Consider the following 18,290-nt stretch of genomic DNA (forward strand, 5'->3'; position numbering starts at 1 on the left):
CAAGGCAAAACAGGCAAATCAAGAGTAGGAGAGAATAAATTAATGTTTTCAAGAAAAATAGCCCAAGAAGACGACAAAGGATGTCTCTCCTACCAAATCCAAACATGCCTCATCTCCAGAAACAGCTCTGGGAGCAAAGCGGAGGGTTTGGTGACACCGAGTACTTATCCCAGCAGCAGCGCCTCACAGAGTCCTGCCTGCCCCAAGGACTTCATCTCTGCATGAAACCCACCCTGGCCAGGGAAATGCTCTCAGCTCCATCTCTCTCAGGCTAAAAGCTCCTCATTGCAGAGAGACAGACACATCCCCCCCATTCCTTGCTGGCTGTGAGTTCACAAAAAAAAAAAAAATAAAAAAAAAAAAAATCAATCATTTTTATACTTCATGCCATCCTATTCCCTAAACAAATATTCTGTCTATAGAGACAAACTGGTGTCTATCAAGTTAACTCAAAAAGAAATCAGGTCTTACTCAGGTATCAAAATAACTTGAATGCAAACTTGATTTAGATACAATTCATTTGATTTTCCAAATATGAAAAACAAATCGAACATTTTTTAAAGATTGTAGCATTTCTCAATAGAAATGTATTAACTCATTTTCTCACATTTTATCAACTTTAATAATCTTGATTCTAAACTACTATATCTTTACAGGCCCTTCTTTTAGGAGGCTTTAAAATCTTAATGGGGTTTGACACAACACATTCAAGAATACCAGACCATGAATTCTAAAGGAGAGGGCTTCTTGCAGAAAAATGAATACATAAAAATAGAGCTGCCAGAGTAAACAGACAGTAATGCGGCACAGAAATGGGCATTTTCAGTACGGCATTAAGGAGAAAAAAAAAAAGTACTTTTGAACATACAAGAATTCAAATTATAAATTTTTAAAAAGTACAGAACAATTCAGCATGATAAGGAACTAGTAAGTCCTTAAATTAAACTCAAACTCATAAATATATATTTACACCAAATCTCCTATCACAATTATTTATGTGCTTATTATTTATTTCAGATGTCAAGCATAACTTTGCTTGTCTGGCCCTAGGGTACACCAGGATGCTCCAGGCCTTTTCCAGTTTGGGACTTACCCAGAACAATGACCGCTGCCAATGGCCTCCACCGTTTTCCTCCTGTGGAGGCAGCGATGCAAACTAATCGGAACTATGAAGGATCCACTAAATTGCTCCTTTGCGCGCCCACCTCAGCAGCACTCGCTGCAGAATCTCAGAAGTCTTCTTAAAACAGCTCTCAGGATGAGGTGTTAATGTAGCCCTCGTTTGTTTTTGTTTTGTTTTGTTTTTAACATAGCAGCCCTACACCAACTCACAATATGTGACCCTTAAAAGAATACTAATTTCCTGAATTATTCCAATGCAAAGATACTTACACCTATTGTACAGAAAGAGAAATAAGGCACCTGATAAACGAAGATTTCTATCAATTCAGTTACATCTAGTGATATTACCCATTAAGCAGAAGATAAAATCTTCTTCAAATGAAGCCAGTATTATCAAGTTTTCTAACAATGTATGAGAAACAATAAAGTAACCTCCTTTCCATCTCTCTAAAACAGCAGTCTGTGGCATCACATTATTTCTTCTGCACTTGAGAACAGATTGAGAGGGGAATGTAACACATCACTTCTAACTGCAATACCTCCCTCGGGGTACATGAAAACAAAGGTCTTGTAGATGTTATGACCAGCAAATTCTCTTTCTGATGTACTTCAACTCTGACACCTATCCAACCCAAGTCACAGGTCTTAGGAATATCAAAATACATCTGTTTTCGACAATTCTTACAGATTTCACACAGGATTCAACTTTCAGAAAGTCTGAAGTTGTGTTGTTAAATTTACTGTGCTGTTACTTACGATTGCCTTTTCTGCTCACCTCCATATTCATTTAAACAACTTACATATATATTTTCTGCTGATCTATTTATCAAGCTACTGCTGAGAATATTTCAAAGCTGTCGTTACAATAAAACATATATGTTCTACAAAAGCTAAAGCAACTCTGCAGGGAAACATTGCCAAGGAAAAAAACCCCTCAGTTGTAGCTTTTTCTATAAACAGAACACATCAAGTGCTTCAGTGAATAAGCAGAGACAACGGAATCGCAGAGCTGCTTCCATAAATGAACCTAGTCTGCAATGCTTTTTACTCTCTATGTGGGTGTACATATAAATAAATGTGACATTAAAAAAATGAGTACACAGGCAGAAAAATGAATTAGCTTTTTTGAAAAAAAAAAAAAAAAAAGAAATGTAACTTCTGGTGTTTGAGATTTTTGGTTTTGTTTTATGAAAAAGGCAGGGGTTTTTTCAACTGAAACATCACCTGCAATTTAAAAATCTCTCATACGAGTAACTCCAACTCTTTTCACTCAACTTCAGCTACCAATTCCCTGATGTTCTGCTAATACATTTTGATTATTTGTAAAGAACAATCGTGATAAAATTTAAGAAATCCACCCATCTTTCCATCATAAACATACATGAGAAGATAATATAATACTGCTAAAGTGTGAAACAATAAGGAACTTTGCTTTTTTTTAAACAACCATCATCTTTCTCAAACAAGCAAGCACGACACACTAAGTTTTCATTCAGCCCAATCATTAACACACGTAGTTGTAACATACAATTTAATGTGTGTGATAGTTTGAGGTTTTCTGATATACAGCAAGAACTACAGGGCTCTTGAGAAATGTGTAAGTAGTGTAATCCTGCAGTTATTAGAATGTCTTTATTACACCTTTACCTTGAGGTACCGCTTCATGCATGTACTTAGCGCATTTAAGCAAAGCACCAGGCAACTGCATAGTTATGTTTATACGTTTGTATAATTTTAATGAAGCACTTGAACAGTGTTTAATCTCTGTTTGACCAGGACCACTTATATATATGCATTAGACTGCTCCACTTCTGCTTTTCTGGTTTCAGTGCTATTAGGTACGTACTGTAAACTTACATCAACAAAAAAGAAATGCTTTCTCTTTAAAAAATGTATAAGCGGCAAACAAACATTTCCGTGCCTTATACAGTAATCCTTCCCTAAAATAACGATTTAACAGTAAAGTAATAGTATTGTTCTCAAATACTTTATTGAAATTTTCATTGGGTCAGCTCAGCCTCTTAGCTGCAATAGCTGGCTCCATGGAAGCATTCTGCACAAACTGGACATGCATTTTCTGACAAAAGGTCTCCAGTCATCACAGCAGCTCTGGTTGTTACCAATCTTAAGGAAGATAAGAGAAAGTTATGGGAAGTCCAGGCACTGTTAACTATTGCCAGTTCTTCTGAGTGATCCACTCTTTCAGCTACTTGGCTGCCATAGTGGTCTGGAAGTTTCTAAAATTAACTTTCTTCCTACTGCAAATTGTCAAATCCCCATAAGCAGCCCTCCTGGTATATGTCCGCTAGGAACAGAAAGCTAATGTATCGGATGGCGCATTCATTAAAGAAATCCTACCTTAGTGCATCAGCTCCGTAACTATTCACAATACTCATTGGATCAGGATAATTCTTCTTCCTTTTGCTCATTTTTTGGCCATCACTAGAAAATATCAGAATGTAGGCATAAATTCCCAGAATTCTTGTAATACATGGATAAAGAAAGAAGGCCCTTCAAATCCAGCTTCGTTTTGCTCTCCTATTATGTTCTTGGTAGCATAAACGTAATTATGTATTAGCACATCATTTCAGTACGACCGTAGGACAAGAGCAACTGAAAAAACAACGCAAGAGGTTCCCAAGTTACAAATCTAAGCAGGAAATTTGGCTTTCCTACCAAAGCTGAGGCAAGATGCACTTGGTTTTGAATCAATCCCTCCAGCACACTGGGAAAGTTTTATTTGAAAATAAAGGGAAACAAATCTAATTAACTGATTTAAAATTACATCTAAAGCTACATTTATAATCGCCTTTACTCTGCATAACAGGTATCATTTATTTCCTGTTCTTTCCTATTCTGACTCATTATGCATTTTCTCTCTCTCTCTAGGAAGGACTACTCCTGCTGGAAGGAACCTCATGCAACAGGTAGCTGGGATATGGAAACCTCACCCTCCCAGGTGCCTCTTACCTCCTGCAACACCGATATCTCGCTGACAAGCCTTAACAGCTCCCAAGTCCCTTTCGGATTTAATTTACAATTTGCTGGGACTTATCTGAAATTGTATTTCACTAAAAATCTGTCCAGGGAAAAACTGACTGACATACCAACCTGGCAAGAACAAGGCCATTCACAATTACGTTCTTGAAAGGAGGCTTTCCAAAAAGAGCAGTGGACAGCACCAGCAAAGTGTAGAACCTGAAATGAGAGACAGTGGAAATGTGACTTTCTAAATACACCAAGCTAAAGACTGCGAGTCCTTCATTACAAAAGAAATATTTCATCACGTTGTTTTACTCTAGCAAAGTTAATATTTAAGTATGTGGAACATTCCTGTGACAAAGACTCAAAAGAGGAGCTTATTGTAAGTGGACCTTTTTCCTCTTTGTAGTGCATCGTGCTGTTTGCTCAGCTGTGACCTACTAGCCCAAGAAGGCTGAAAAAAATGTAATAGGAAGGATTAGGAAGGCTGCGAAGAATAAAATTGTAGCATTTTCCCCTTTAATACAGAAAAGAGAATTCTGTTGCTGATCAAGCTCCCTATTTGCTCACTGTAAACCTCTGACCACAGAAACATTCAGGAACAAACACAGCAGACAGGACTGGCGCGTCTGCACGTGTGTTTGCAAAAGTCAGTGGAGCCTCTTTCTGATGCAAACTTAGCTGGTTAAATTAGCTAGCACTAGAAAATATGAAAACATAGGTGTTCTCCGCAAAGGGCAGTATGGTGTGTGTGTCCCCACCATTTGATGTGTTCACCATACCTGTATAATATATCTAGGACACTTAAGAAATCAGCGTTGGAACAAGCACAGGCACCTATTGTTTGATATGTCGATATATGATTATATCTGAGAAATTAAGTGGAGGTGCAAGATGATGTGATAATTTCATACTCAGGAGTCAGAACCTTCACCAAAGGAGGTATCTACAAGCTTCTCTAACTGCACTGCTGGTAATTACTTTTAAGAAAATAACTGGAGGTTGGGCCACAGCTTTCCCAGTTAAAAATGAGTATCACACTGACAATTGCTTAGCAACCTTAAAACAGCAGATGATTATACAAAAGCTAATTGATTTAGAATAAGGCACAGGAGGTTATGCCTCAGAACTATGCATTTGCATGAAGGTTTAGTGGAGAAACACTTCAGCTGAAAAAAAAAAAAATTCCATCTGTATATTCCGAAGTAGTTTTTATCAAAATCCTGCCTGCAATTGCAAAAGCATTACTCTGACACTTGAAGGTCCAAAGCTCTGTAAAGGTTGCTGTGCATTTGTCTTATATGATAGCGCTGATGCTTACCTCTCAGAGGCTTTTAGCTCTCAAAATTACCTCAATTCACACAGCAGGGTACAAATTCTCTTTATTGAATTGCATTGTCATTTCATGAATTTCAACCAACGCTCCTCCACCTGCACACGAACACACGCACTCAAAATCGTCATCTTTGGTTTTAACCTTTTCTTAAGAAAGCCCCTCAGCACAAACATCTGAGCATTCACGCAAATGACCGACACCTCAAGCCCACAAGACTGACAGTTTGTTACAAACACAGCTGGACTTCTTTAGTATGAAGGTACCTCATCGATACACTCCCATCACTTTCTGCAAACTGGTCACAAATTCTCATATTAGAGCATTGCAAATTAAAAAGAAGCAAGCAGAAGCAACTAGAAGAGAATTCAATACTGTTTGTATTAGGAAAATTGTACAGATGGACCGTGGGCACTGAAAAAATACATGCAAGAACTTCTCACAAATTTTATCTTATTTGCATTGTCAAACCCAATGAGCGTCTGCAATGAGGTACCTCAGCTGATGACAGTTATCAGACTGCCTTTGAGATCCCCTGATCCCCTGGTTTACACACCATCTCAACATAACTCTTCTCATTCTTTCTCAGATTATCCTTTTAAAAGAAATTCACCTCATTCTCTCTTAATATTTGCAAGGGGTGTCTCTCTGCACCTCATTTTTGAAATATCTTTGCCACATACACATTTGTTTCTGACAACTTCCTTGACTTATCTCTGCTGCTTAATCTTCCATTCACCAAATCTCAGTCTGCTCTCATTATGTCCTTGCAGACGCAGAGCTGTCAGCCAAAACAATACTAAAAACCCCATTAATGGCAGAGACAGAAATCCACTTCTTTGCTCTTCTTCCCTTTTCTTGCACTCCTCCCAAAAGGGAGAAAGCATTCCCTCTCTGTCGTCTTCTTTCTTGAACAATTGTGGGTAAATTCATAATCCTGCGATTCATGCCAAAAACCTTCCGCTGTGAACTCCCTGTAAACCACCACATTCTGACCATGACTATAAATCATGTTGCACATCCCTATACATTAATAGAATCAGAGATAGAGCCTTTCCTACCAACCCATCTGGACCGCCAGTCTTGCAACCCAACTTCTGTAAGGTTTTTTCCTTTGGCCTAAACAAATATAATTGAGCTCTTTCTCATATCCATGCAGACAGTCATCAAAAAGATTGTTCTCTCAGCTCATGACCTTAGTCACGCTAATTATTTCCTTGTCTCCCTTGACTTTCTCCCCGTCTCTGAGTCAAACAGAAGGCACCAGACCTCCACCTCCTGAGCCTTTCACCACCTACCAGTCCTCACTTCACATCAGCAGCAGTCTCTGACCTGACACAAAACCAATCTTCACTCTGAATCTTACCACTTTCTACAGAATGCTTCACATAAAACCCACATACTTTGCTGTTAACGGTTCAGAACTCAGCAGCTTGTTGTTCACTTACGCCTATCATGATATAGCTCTGCCATCCTTGCAGAAAGATACATGCGCCTTCTCTTCAAAATATCCTCATTTTTCCCAAGACTTAAGGAAAGGTAACTAAAAGCCTAACAGTTTTAGAATGAGGACCCTTCTTAAGAACAGCCTGAGACAGCTTTACCTTTTACCAAAAAAACCCAGCCACCTCACTCACATCTTAGTTGCTTCTTTCTTTCAGAAAACGGAAGTGCTCTTTTGCAAATCACAGAATACAGCTGTTACCAAAGCACCATCTTATTAACAGACATCGGTGCCGTGGGGAAGGTATCGCATCATATATTGAGGCAAGTGTTTCGATATTCCACCCACAAACTGATGAGACAGACTTGGGTATGGTGAGACTTACAGCAACTCCTATGCTGATGTTAAAAACGAAAAGCGATCTACTCCAGATTGCATTGAGCAAGTGTCTATGTGCACGTTGCCTGCAGTGCACAAAACGAGCCTGGGGGCTCAGACTGAAGCACAGAGTCACCACTGGCATTAGCAACAGCTCCAACTTCTCTTGTTGTTTTTCCAGGGCCAATCTTCAGTTGAATTAGTGGTGGGACTCAGTCCAACCCACTAAGAAAAGGGAAAGAAGCTGCTTCCAGGAGCAATTTGCAAATAGGTCAACATCAGTGACCTGAAATGCAGAGGTTGAATTTACTATAAAAAAAAAAAAAGAAATAACTTTATAAACTGGAAACATGATAGTTTAGCAGATCTGGATGTGGCATGGCACTCGATATCATACAATAAAAAGTCCAACTTGTGTAAAAACTACAAATGCATTCTTTAGTGATACTAGCGAGCTTCATTGGAGGCATATGAGATCAAACGTATCTTTTCATCTGTCATGTCTCCCACACACTTCACAGGATAGCACGAAAAGAACCACCACAGTACGTGTGTGACATATTAATCCACTCTAACATCTCAATCTCAAATAGCTAAGCCTGAAACCTAAAATTTATCATTCCTCCTATGTTTTTACTGGAATTGTAACTACGAGGAATGGATTTTGTATCCACATAAAAATCAAACCCATTTTTAATTCTGTTGAATTTTTACAATTCAGTAGTTCGCTTGCACAGAGTACGTATAATTACATTGTAGAATTTTCAAAATTTGTTTCAATTTTTTGGCATCTAAAGTACAAACAATGCCCTCTTATCTTTATAAAGTGTAACAGAGAAAGTCAGTTCCTGATTGTGCCTTTTGCATGCATTTTATGTGTCTTTGTCAGGAATTATTTGTCTCTTAAAAACAAAAATCACCACCACACCAAATTAAAAACCCCACAACTTTCTGATTTTTTTTCAGACAGAAGGCAAGAATAAAAAGAGGAAAGACTACGTTTTTAATTCTCCTTTTGTGGACATAATGAATGATCCAGAAAGACAAATACAGGGAATCACTAATATTACAACTTTTCAAGCCACTTTTCTCCATTCCTTCTTCATTCTAACACTTTACTAGCCCCTTCCAGTCCCCAAAGCACAGCTCCTCCAAAATAAGCTTTTTTCTCCCAGATAAACAACTTCACTCCTCAAGAACAAACAGGTACTATATAAGATATAATACAGTATATAAAATTCCATTTTATATTTCATATTTCCTAAACTAGCATTTGTCAAATTAACAGTGCTGTATCCACATGCTATATGCAACAGTAAAGAAAAAGTAAATGAAGAAACGTAGGGTTCACTGTATATACTGGATCCAACATGCTTGAAGAGCAAGAGGCATCAAATAGTGACCTGCAAACGAGATCAGGACGTCTCTCTGCTCCTGGAGTTCATGCAGCTCAACAGCACCTGGTTTTACGCTAACACCGAAAGTCACCTCGACTAATGAATGTGATACACAATTGCAGAGAGCACAAAATTCAAGAATAACACAAACAGATGGTCTAACAAAGACTACTTTCGGAGGAGGGAAAAAAAAAAAGACTATACATTTAAAAGGCCAATTCTAAGTTCATCAGGTTGCCCTAATTATGACCCATGTGAAGTGCTGCTTTGAGGACCCACAACAAACATTATTCACTAATTAGGTACGGTGGAGCTATATTCTGTAAAAGTATTTAATATACCACTAGGAGTCCACGTTTTACTAAGCGAGATTTAAGTGTTCCCTCCCTAACTGCCAAATTTGCAAATGTAACTTCTGTTTTGAGGACCTAGATAAGGGGTTGCAAAGTTAAGAGACCTTTTACTATGTTCATGAAACTCTTATTTATTTAGCATCATGCCTCAAACATTTCCCTGCTCAAGCCTCCTGGCTTTGGAAGTATGTATAACCCTTGCTCTCAACTTCAAACATGCACCTCGTGCTGCTTTGGGTGGGTGGGTTGGTTGGGGGAGTAGAGGAGTGAGCAAAGGGAGGTACCAACTCTGCTCTGGAGGAATTTAGTTTATTTAATACTAATAACAGGTTACTGAATGGAAGAATTCTACTTGTACATAGTCAAATGTACTAATCTAGACAACACAAAAATTCATCTTAAAAAATCTGTGATTCACAGCCAACCTCAAACTTAAAAAATAGAATAAACACTTAAAAATGCCAAAACTAAAACTGTATGTATGCATGCATATATGCATGAGAACATTACCCAGAAAAAATCTGAGATTAGAGAAGAATTTTCATCAATGATTGAAAAGCATTTATCCAGACAGGAATCAAAGAAGTGAATGAAATTTACAGTTAGAAAATTTGATTTTTCTAAATGATGAGACCCTAACAACACAAGATTTGGGGTTTTTTTGTTTGTTTACCAACTCATAGAAACCCAAAATTCACATTTAATCCAGGGGGCAAAAGTTACTATCTTATACATTGGCTCAAAATCCTCAAAACATTGACTTCATTTCAGCTGACTCAACTGCTGTTCTGTTACTAGTAGCGAACTCAAACTCTATGAAAATTCAACTCCTGAGATTCTTCCTGACCAGGCCAAAGATCTGCCCTATTACCTAAAGATTTCCACAAGAGCCAGGACGACTGCTTGCTAACATGTTGTCTTTCTGCCACAGTTTCATCACCAAGCTTTGGAATACCTTGCATTTTACTGAAAAAAGAAATCATACACTTATCTAGACAACATTAAAGGATCATCCAGATGTAATAGTGTTAGATACAGTGCAATAATATCACAAAGTGGCAGAAAATTACCATCCTCTGGTTTGGTCAATGCCTTCAGCAATGAAGTCAGCAGGGAAAGCATCTTCAAGTTCTTTTTTGTTTTCAAATGGATAATGGACTTGTGCATAAGGCATGCTGCCGCTCTCAAACCAGCAATCAAAGACTTCGGTAACGCGGTGCAGTAAACCCTTTCCACAGCGTGAGGGGATGGTTAGGTGATCAATACTATGGGAAAGAAAGAGATTGACAAATTCGAAACAAAACAAAAAATTAGTATAAAAACATTGTGCTTGCACATCAGGTATGATAGGAGTTTTGCTTTTAATTTTAATGATTCTTCAAAAAAGGTCAGCGTTTCCTTTGAAAATTTTATACTTTAAGCTATTTTAGAGATTTTTTTTTTTGTATTATCAGTGTCCAAGACAGAAGAAAATTCAATTTATGTATGTTAACCACGAGTCTTAAATCCTCTTAGTACTGTCGTATTTTCCCTAAATCTGTTTCCCAGGGTTTGGACAGAGAAAACCAACATTTCTTAGGTATGTTCAACTATTTTGACAACTACTTAACAGTCTATGACCAACCTTTCTCGATGGAGATCAGTGACTTTCACTCCAGACAGCTCTTCCAGTTCTGCCATTGAACCAACACAAACTACCTGAAAGAGACACTCAAGAAATTTAGTCAGTTATTTGCACACAGTAGCATTTATATTTTTTTGACGTTAGACAGGAGACTTGTAAGTCAGTCAGTATCTTCTAAAGTAGCTGATACAGCTGAAAAGCCAACAAAAGTCTTGTACAACATCCCCTTCTCCAATCTAACAAAGCAGCAAATGCTGTTAGAGACCCCTGCCCTGATTTAATACGAGATGTGTCAGAATAATTGGAGACTTCAAAGAACAAACATGTCCAATATCAAAAAAGGTAAGGTTTTGTTGTTTGGTTGGTTTTTGTTTGGTTGATTTTTTGTGTTTTGTTTTTCCTTCAAACAACCTACAACACAATCACCTCTGAAAGTTCAGTGATCCTGACTTTTATGCAGATAGGAGCTTCAGATCCCAGGTTCCTCTTCTGAAGCTAAGATAAGCAGCTAAATTGCTCATAATTAAATAAGTGTTCCATCCCAGGTACACAAGGCTGTTCATATTAATGGCATTTTATTTAATGTGGTAAAAAAAAGTGTCACAAAGTGGTTGTTCAGAAAGGTACAGACTTTTCTTGGTTTTAAGGCATCAACACACTATCTAAGAAAAAGCAAAAAGCTTTGGCAACAGACTGGCATGCACGTCATGAAATCTTGATGAAACAAGTGATTCTGAAAAACTGTGTGTAGGAGAGAAAGAGAAAAGCAAAGCTTTCTTGGCTTTACATTTTAATCAAGTTTACCCGCCCTGAGCCCTGTGGCCCCCTCTCGACTGGCAGGATTCATGACCCACAAGCTGCTGTACAGGTCTGGATTCTGGAGAGCCCGTCCCATATGCTGTCAGGCTCATCTAGAATTGCCCTGGAAAAAACCTGGTTTCTGACAGACTCAATAGGGAAAGAGTTAAAGGTACCAACGTTAAGAAGCTGTAAGTAGGCTAGGCATTTTTCACATAAGATAACTTTCTAAGTTGCTCTTCCGACAGAAGTCAGAGTACTGTTCCGTTCCTATAGCTAGTGTTAAATATATGCATATGTACACGCACAGAAATTGTGACTAACCAAAAGGTTTTGGTGTATTTAATTCCAAAAAACTGTCATGAATTACAAAGAAGACAGAAACTCAGTCTGATTTGGTTTTTAAGACGTGATTTTCTTAGTCTGATTCAACTGCTGATTTGCATTACTAATCACCATCTTTTACTGTTAAAGTACTTTTGAAATGTAATTTTTTCCATAAATTATCTATCGTATTTTTGTATAGGAAGTGAAGCATTACAATGATTATGATAGTCAAGTACAGCCTGCAGTTTGTATAGCAAACCACACTGGGGGGTTGATCCCAGTTCAAAATACACTTTTATAAACAATTTTTAACCCAGATCTGCTCTTCATTCACCGTGTGGCCCCATAAGTAATTGTATAAGCTCAAGTGTGCAGGCAGCAGGTGCACCCACTCCTCACTGCAAGAAGCAAACTGGTTTGTTTTCTCAAGCTGGTTTGTGTTCTCATATCAAAGCTACGGCTTTGGATACGTTTCTTCAGCAGCAATGCCTGCTTCTGTAGCCTGGCCCCTTGCCCTACCAGACACTTGTTCCTCCCCCATGTTATTTTTCAGGCAAATCTACTACAAAACCAGCTATATTAACATTTAATAGGGGACAGCAAAGATGGAAATAAATAGGCTGGGACCCAGGGCTGTTTAATCCTGTTTCAGCATCACTGAGACCTAATGTGAAATCAGAGGTCAAGGTTAAATACTTCTAATGAAATGAACATTAGCATTATATCTGGGATTATCCATGTAAACAGGAAGAACAAAGCCACCTGGCACCACTCATGGACCTCAATACTCCTGTGGCATGGTTCTGCAGTCCCTATTAAGCAAAAGCGTTTGGTTTTGTTGATTTGCCATTTCAGGTCTATTAAGTATCTATAGTTGAAAAATGAGGAGTGTTCATAGTAAGAAATAAGTCCATGCAGTGTAACAGTATATCAGCAAGACATCCTGGGATCTTTAGAAAGCATCGTCTGAATAGTAATTAGTGAAAGAAATGACTAGAAGTGGCACTCTTAAAGCAGCCTCCAAGCAGACTGGAAACAGACCTAAGAAATTCCCTCTCCCTTCAGGAGAACACAGCCAGAGTCCTCTTGTTCCAGACCTGTTACACCAGACTGGGTGCATCAAAACTAGCAGAGGGTTAACAGTTTATGTGAGTGACAAGCAACGAAACGATCAGAGAATTTCCATAACACTGAGTATTTAATACTTCAATCTGTATGCAAGTCCTATAAAGTTAACTTATGCCTGTTTTATCAACTTGGGTGCTATATTAAAAAACTTTATCTCATCTAAATGAGATGTGTTCCTCCACTGAGGTAATCATTGAGATTTGAGAGCTTAAAATGATAAACTGTCAGCAAAAATACGGTAATAAACGCAAACTTCAACATTTAACTTCCATTATGCATCTCTACCTGATAATTACACTAAAATAAAACTAAAATAAAAGCTACGATAAAACTGTGGGAAACCAGATATTGATTTGTAATAAAATTCACTTTAATGCCAATTAATTCACCTTACTGTATATTAAATAAGGAACAGTTATTACTTCTCCAGGCTTTAATATGCACAGCATAATTGCATGCGACAAAGTGTTCTTTTGAGAACAAGACCCGAATAGGAGGCTCTGCAATCTCACATGGCACTAGGCTGCAGTAAAACTCAAGTCAGGAAATTTTGAGTGAATATTATTTCTATATGAGAGCAGATGTCACTTAGGCCTTAAGTTACACATCAGTTCCAATGGTATTCCATTTTTAAGCTATATCCCACATGCATAAAAAGAAAGTGAATACTAAAACCCCCTAACTTGAAATTTAGCATGGTCTAGAAACCATACTCAACTATTGAAGCATGACATTCAGACTCTAGAATAAACAGCAATGTATAACACCTACAGATAAAAAGAATAGATCTGTTAGCATTTCTATCATTATTCACAACACCAAGCCCTGAGGAATATTTGCAGCTAATTTCAAAGGAAAGGTCAGTTTTCCAAGCCAGACACCATATTGTTATTAAAAACAAACAAATCAAACCTAAGAAAGCAAAAAAATCTGTACACACAGGAATACAGACATGGGGAGACTGGACAGAAAATGAAATGTTATTAGAGGCAAGGAGTGGGAGTAATGTAACCTTTACACAATCTTTTCCAGCTGCAGAATGAAGTCTTGAAATACTTCAGCACAAAACTGAAAGCCTTTTCTCTATCTAAAAAAACCTGTTATACCAAACAAGGGACTTCATTTTTAACATTCATACAAAATTTTAGGTACAAGTTATCAGTCTTCGAACTAAACTTTAACTGTTATTTGAGAGAAGCACTTGCTTTGCCAGTAATTTAAAACACCCATAGCATAAACAGAATTCAAATACCAAGGCTTTCTTAAATATTAAATCATAATTGCAAGGAATATCTCCCTCCCTTGCCCAATATTTCCCTGCCTATCAGCAAGCTTTCCAATAAAGAGGAAATTAAAAAAATGTTTTAGGGCACACTTCTAAGCAACAGCACAGTTTAAAACAATAAGATACTTTTCTAGCATATGCCTTCCCGGTTGAGATCTTCCACATCTAAAACAAAAAATAAAACTTTTTGAAAATCAAGAGAGATAAAAATCAAGGCTTGGGATGCTGCCATTGGTATTCACCTTCCATGGAGATCCTGCCATTGATCATCATTTCCTATTTCTAGCATGAGGAAGAATCATCACACATTTCTAACAGAACCAACCCACAGAGGGAAGGAAAAAAAAATAGAAAATAAAAAAAAAAAAAAAAGAAACACACCACACCAAACCATTTTATCTTCAGAAACAGTTTTAAAACTTGATGTTTTGACACTTAGAAAACAGCAGTCATCAAAACTGTGTGAAGGATTCAGTTGTGCAGTTAGCTTTATGCTACCAGCTGCAGGGTACCTTACAACTTAAAAACCTGGATTTCTAGCATTCCCTTTATACACTTTCGTCATTCCACTAGATGCACATTTCTGCAATCTGTTACGTTCACATTTATAGCACTACGAATACATATTTTCACTGTTGTACTGTGGTGGACTTGCTTTTACGCCTTCAGCTATTCATCTGCCTTGAAGAACCGACCATCAGAACTTCAAAAGCAGACTGAAAATACTCAGATAAAAATCTCTTCCTTGCCATTTTCTCACCACATCTGTTATTTCCATTAGATTTACCATCACTGCAAATTCTTTCCAGGAAATAAAAGATTAATTCTACATAAAAACCAAGCAAAATTGCTTGCAGTTTCCAAGTAAAAGCAAAGAAACCGTGTATGGGCACACGAATGCGTGCATGCATCTATCACCTGTTATAGATATACACATACTGTTAGGATATATTAATAGAACTTAAGACTGCAGCAGCCACAGATACAAAAGTCTGTCAAAATAAGCAAACACCACATACAGATAGGCTTTCCTGTCAACTGGAAACTCCTGTTTTCTTACCTCTTCAAAATCATCACTGACCCACAAAGGGATGGGTGTTCCCCAGTACCGGTTTCTAGATATCGCCCAATCCCGTGCGTCTTTAAGCCAGTTCCCAAAACGCTTCTCCCTCACAAAATCTGGAACCCTGTTCCAAAAATAAGAAAAGCATTCTTTTATCACTACATTCCACTTAAAAGAAAGGTAGTAAGCATAGTTATATTTTATTTCATCCACAAAATTCCAGCATATTGCATGAACTGGAGCGCACTGATATTGCAGCACTGGCTGCTGCAAGGCCTACAGACTTGCTGCCCAAGACGTAATACCCTTTCTTCTGCCTTTCTTTGATCTCCAGGGAAGCTACTGAAGTTGAGAAATACCATGTTTATTTTAGCCTAAAATATCTCTAGTAAAAATATGTGCAACATACAATAGATTCATTAAGTATGAAACAATGGCCAAAATCCATCAGGATGGTCCAACACTGGAGGATTTTGGCTAAGGGTGGGTAGCAATACTACTGCTTTATTTTACATACAGAAAAAAATACCAGTTAGTGATCTTGGTGCTGAATGAAGTTACAAAGTTGCAAAAGCCTGGAGTAACAGCATCAAAAGGCACCTTGCATTGTGCAAGGGCATCCGGGTATTTGCACATTACCTTCAGATTTGAGAATAAAGAAATCTTAGGTTGATATATCCTACAGAAAAAGCTTTTTCACACTATCATCACCACTTTTCATTCTCCAATTAAAAAAATACCACATGCCCCAAACACAAAACCATATCACTGCTTGCTAAAAACTCATTTTGAGCACTGATGGGCTCTGAGGGATGTTAAAGACAAATTTTCATCATATGGAAGTGTCTTGGAGCTCAAAGGTTAACACCAGAATCCGATGCCTAGCAAGTTTCCTGGATATACTAAGCAGCCTGATTGTTTGATTAGGAACCAATTGTTTTCTCTTATGATGTAAACAAATAATTAACCATTTATTACAATGATGAAGTAGCAGATAAGGAAAAGCAATGGGTTTTGAGGTCAACAATATACTCCCTTCAAGCCTAAACACACATTTAAAAAGACCAGCCTCAAATGAAACTCAAGGAAAGAATAACCTTAAGAGAGCATCACAGATGCACAGAAGCTGTGAATGGTCAACAAAAATACAAATAACCCTAGAACTGAGTTCTTGAGCAAACCATGGCAAGTTTATCTAGGTTTGTTTTTCCAGTGTAACTAGAAGGGCCCTTCCCTTAGTATGAACTGGATTTAGAGATCCAGAGTTTCTAAAGGAGGAACAGCCAAACTACAGAAAACATATGATCTCTTCTACCTTTTCTTTTTGAAGCACTTAGTCCTCTATCAAATACTATTTTCTTGAAGAATTATTTTTAATCACAGATCAGACCCAAGAGTAACAAAGATCAAAGAATCCTTTAGAGGAAAAATTAAAATAACAGATTCACATGACACAGTACGATAGATTTTGGCCCAGCAGCAGATTTATGAAACAAGTATGAGCATCCCTCAAAAATCTACTGATGAAAATGAAAGCTACTGTCTTTTAGAAGTTTTACCCATGACGATGCCATGGGGAGATGTAACAACTTCCTGATGCCAGTGTTGTCTCAGGTGGATAGAAACTACCAATAAAAGACTCACTTATTTCTAGATCTACTTTCAGATGCCAAGTTATCTTCTATGACATCTCTTAAACAAAACCGTAATATAAAAAAAAAATTGAACAAACTCAGTGACTACTGTTTCACATGACATTTGTATCCCTTCTTTTGAAATTGAGAAGTGTATACAGGCTTGCACAATTTAAGAGTAGGACTCACTACTCTGAACTTTTTGTGGTGACCTTAAGAGACCTTCTCTCCAAACACAAGTGGAAACTGTACATTAGCATTTGCCTAACATTCCACTAATGTGGAAAACTTCTCTTTATATCACTCCTAAACTAGTTTCCATTTTTCAGAAGTTGTTAGACACTGATTAGCTGATATTATTAGTCCCATTTAACATAGCTAGAGGCTGAAACAATCCCCCAACGACATTAAAACACTAAGAGTTTCGACTCTGCTTCCTCAAAACATGCATGAAAAATTAATTTTATCCCCAAAGTGGACATTAACCACAAAAATGTATGTGGTGTGATCTCTCTCTCACTCTCTCTGAGCTATGAAAGCATATAATTTACCTCTGCTGGTAAAATTGTCTGACCCTGCTGCCAGTTTTTAGTGGAACATAACACACAAACCACTTCATCTCCTATGAACCACATTTCCAGCAACGATTAATGGCTCTTTAGCGGTACCATACAGAAACAACACTGACACAGCCGTCAAATAAAACAAAAAGAGCCTGTATCTCAAACACATTTTGAGCCCATCACTCAAAAAATGTGTTACTTAAAACAAGTGGTTCTTCCCACCGCACAGATGCTGCCCAGAGATGGTACCGGGCACCCAACAGCAGGGACGGCGTCAGCTGGGGACACGTTGGAGCAGGGACCCGCAGCAGAGAACGGCCTCGCCAGGCACGCACGGCAAGACTGGAGCCTGCTTCTTTTCTTTAGTCTCACTAGATTTAGCTACAGATCTCTCAGTCTGACACTTCTGACTTACCTACATATCATAAGGGAAAAAAAAAAAAGAAAAAAAGACAAAAATAAAAACTCAGAGGCACCTTCTACTTCAATATTTCACTAGGTTGGGAAGACAGAACAGTGTATTCTCACAATGTTGTTACTAACACCTGATCATTATGTTACACCAGCTCCAGGTTAGAGTTTCCATAGGGTTTTTTCCATTTCTCTTTAATCCTCTTCTCTTAGATATTTTCTTGATATACTTCTCTTGTTAAATTTTAGTAAAGATAATATCCTGCCATGGGTATATATGAGTAGTTAAGGAAGCATTTTTTGCTCTTCTATCTACACAACGCAATGATTTCTTAAACGTGCAGAAAGATAGTTTGTTTTACACAACTAAAGACAGCAAGGGCAGCCTGAGGAGAGCTGCCGTCCGGTGAATTCTGCTCCTTTTGCTCCCGTGCAGTAACTGAAGAAA

General features: G+C 37.9%; 1 protein-coding gene across 1 annotated transcript in view; it reads right to left on the bottom strand.

Moving 5' to 3' along the window:
* IARS1 (isoleucyl-tRNA synthetase 1) overlaps nucleotides 1-18,290 on the bottom strand; it is a 100,674-nt gene that overhangs the window by 39,927 nt on the left and 42,457 nt on the right. Inside the window, exons 15-19 of the mRNA XM_065642476.1 lie at nucleotides 15,232-15,358; nucleotides 10,634-10,707; nucleotides 10,080-10,274; nucleotides 4,234-4,320; nucleotides 3,481-3,564 (exon numbers count right to left, since the gene is read on the bottom strand). Coding sequence (XP_065498548.1) covers nucleotides 3,481-3,564; nucleotides 4,234-4,320; nucleotides 10,080-10,274; nucleotides 10,634-10,707; nucleotides 15,232-15,358 — 567 coding nt within the window. The remainder of the gene's footprint in view (nucleotides 1-3,480; nucleotides 3,565-4,233; nucleotides 4,321-10,079; nucleotides 10,275-10,633; nucleotides 10,708-15,231; nucleotides 15,359-18,290) is intronic.

The sequence above is a fragment of the Caloenas nicobarica genome, chromosome 11 (genome assembly GCF_036013445.1).
Source record: "Caloenas nicobarica isolate bCalNic1 chromosome 11, bCalNic1.hap1, whole genome shotgun sequence".
Taxonomy (NCBI): Eukaryota; Metazoa; Chordata; class Aves; order Columbiformes; family Columbidae; genus Caloenas; species Caloenas nicobarica.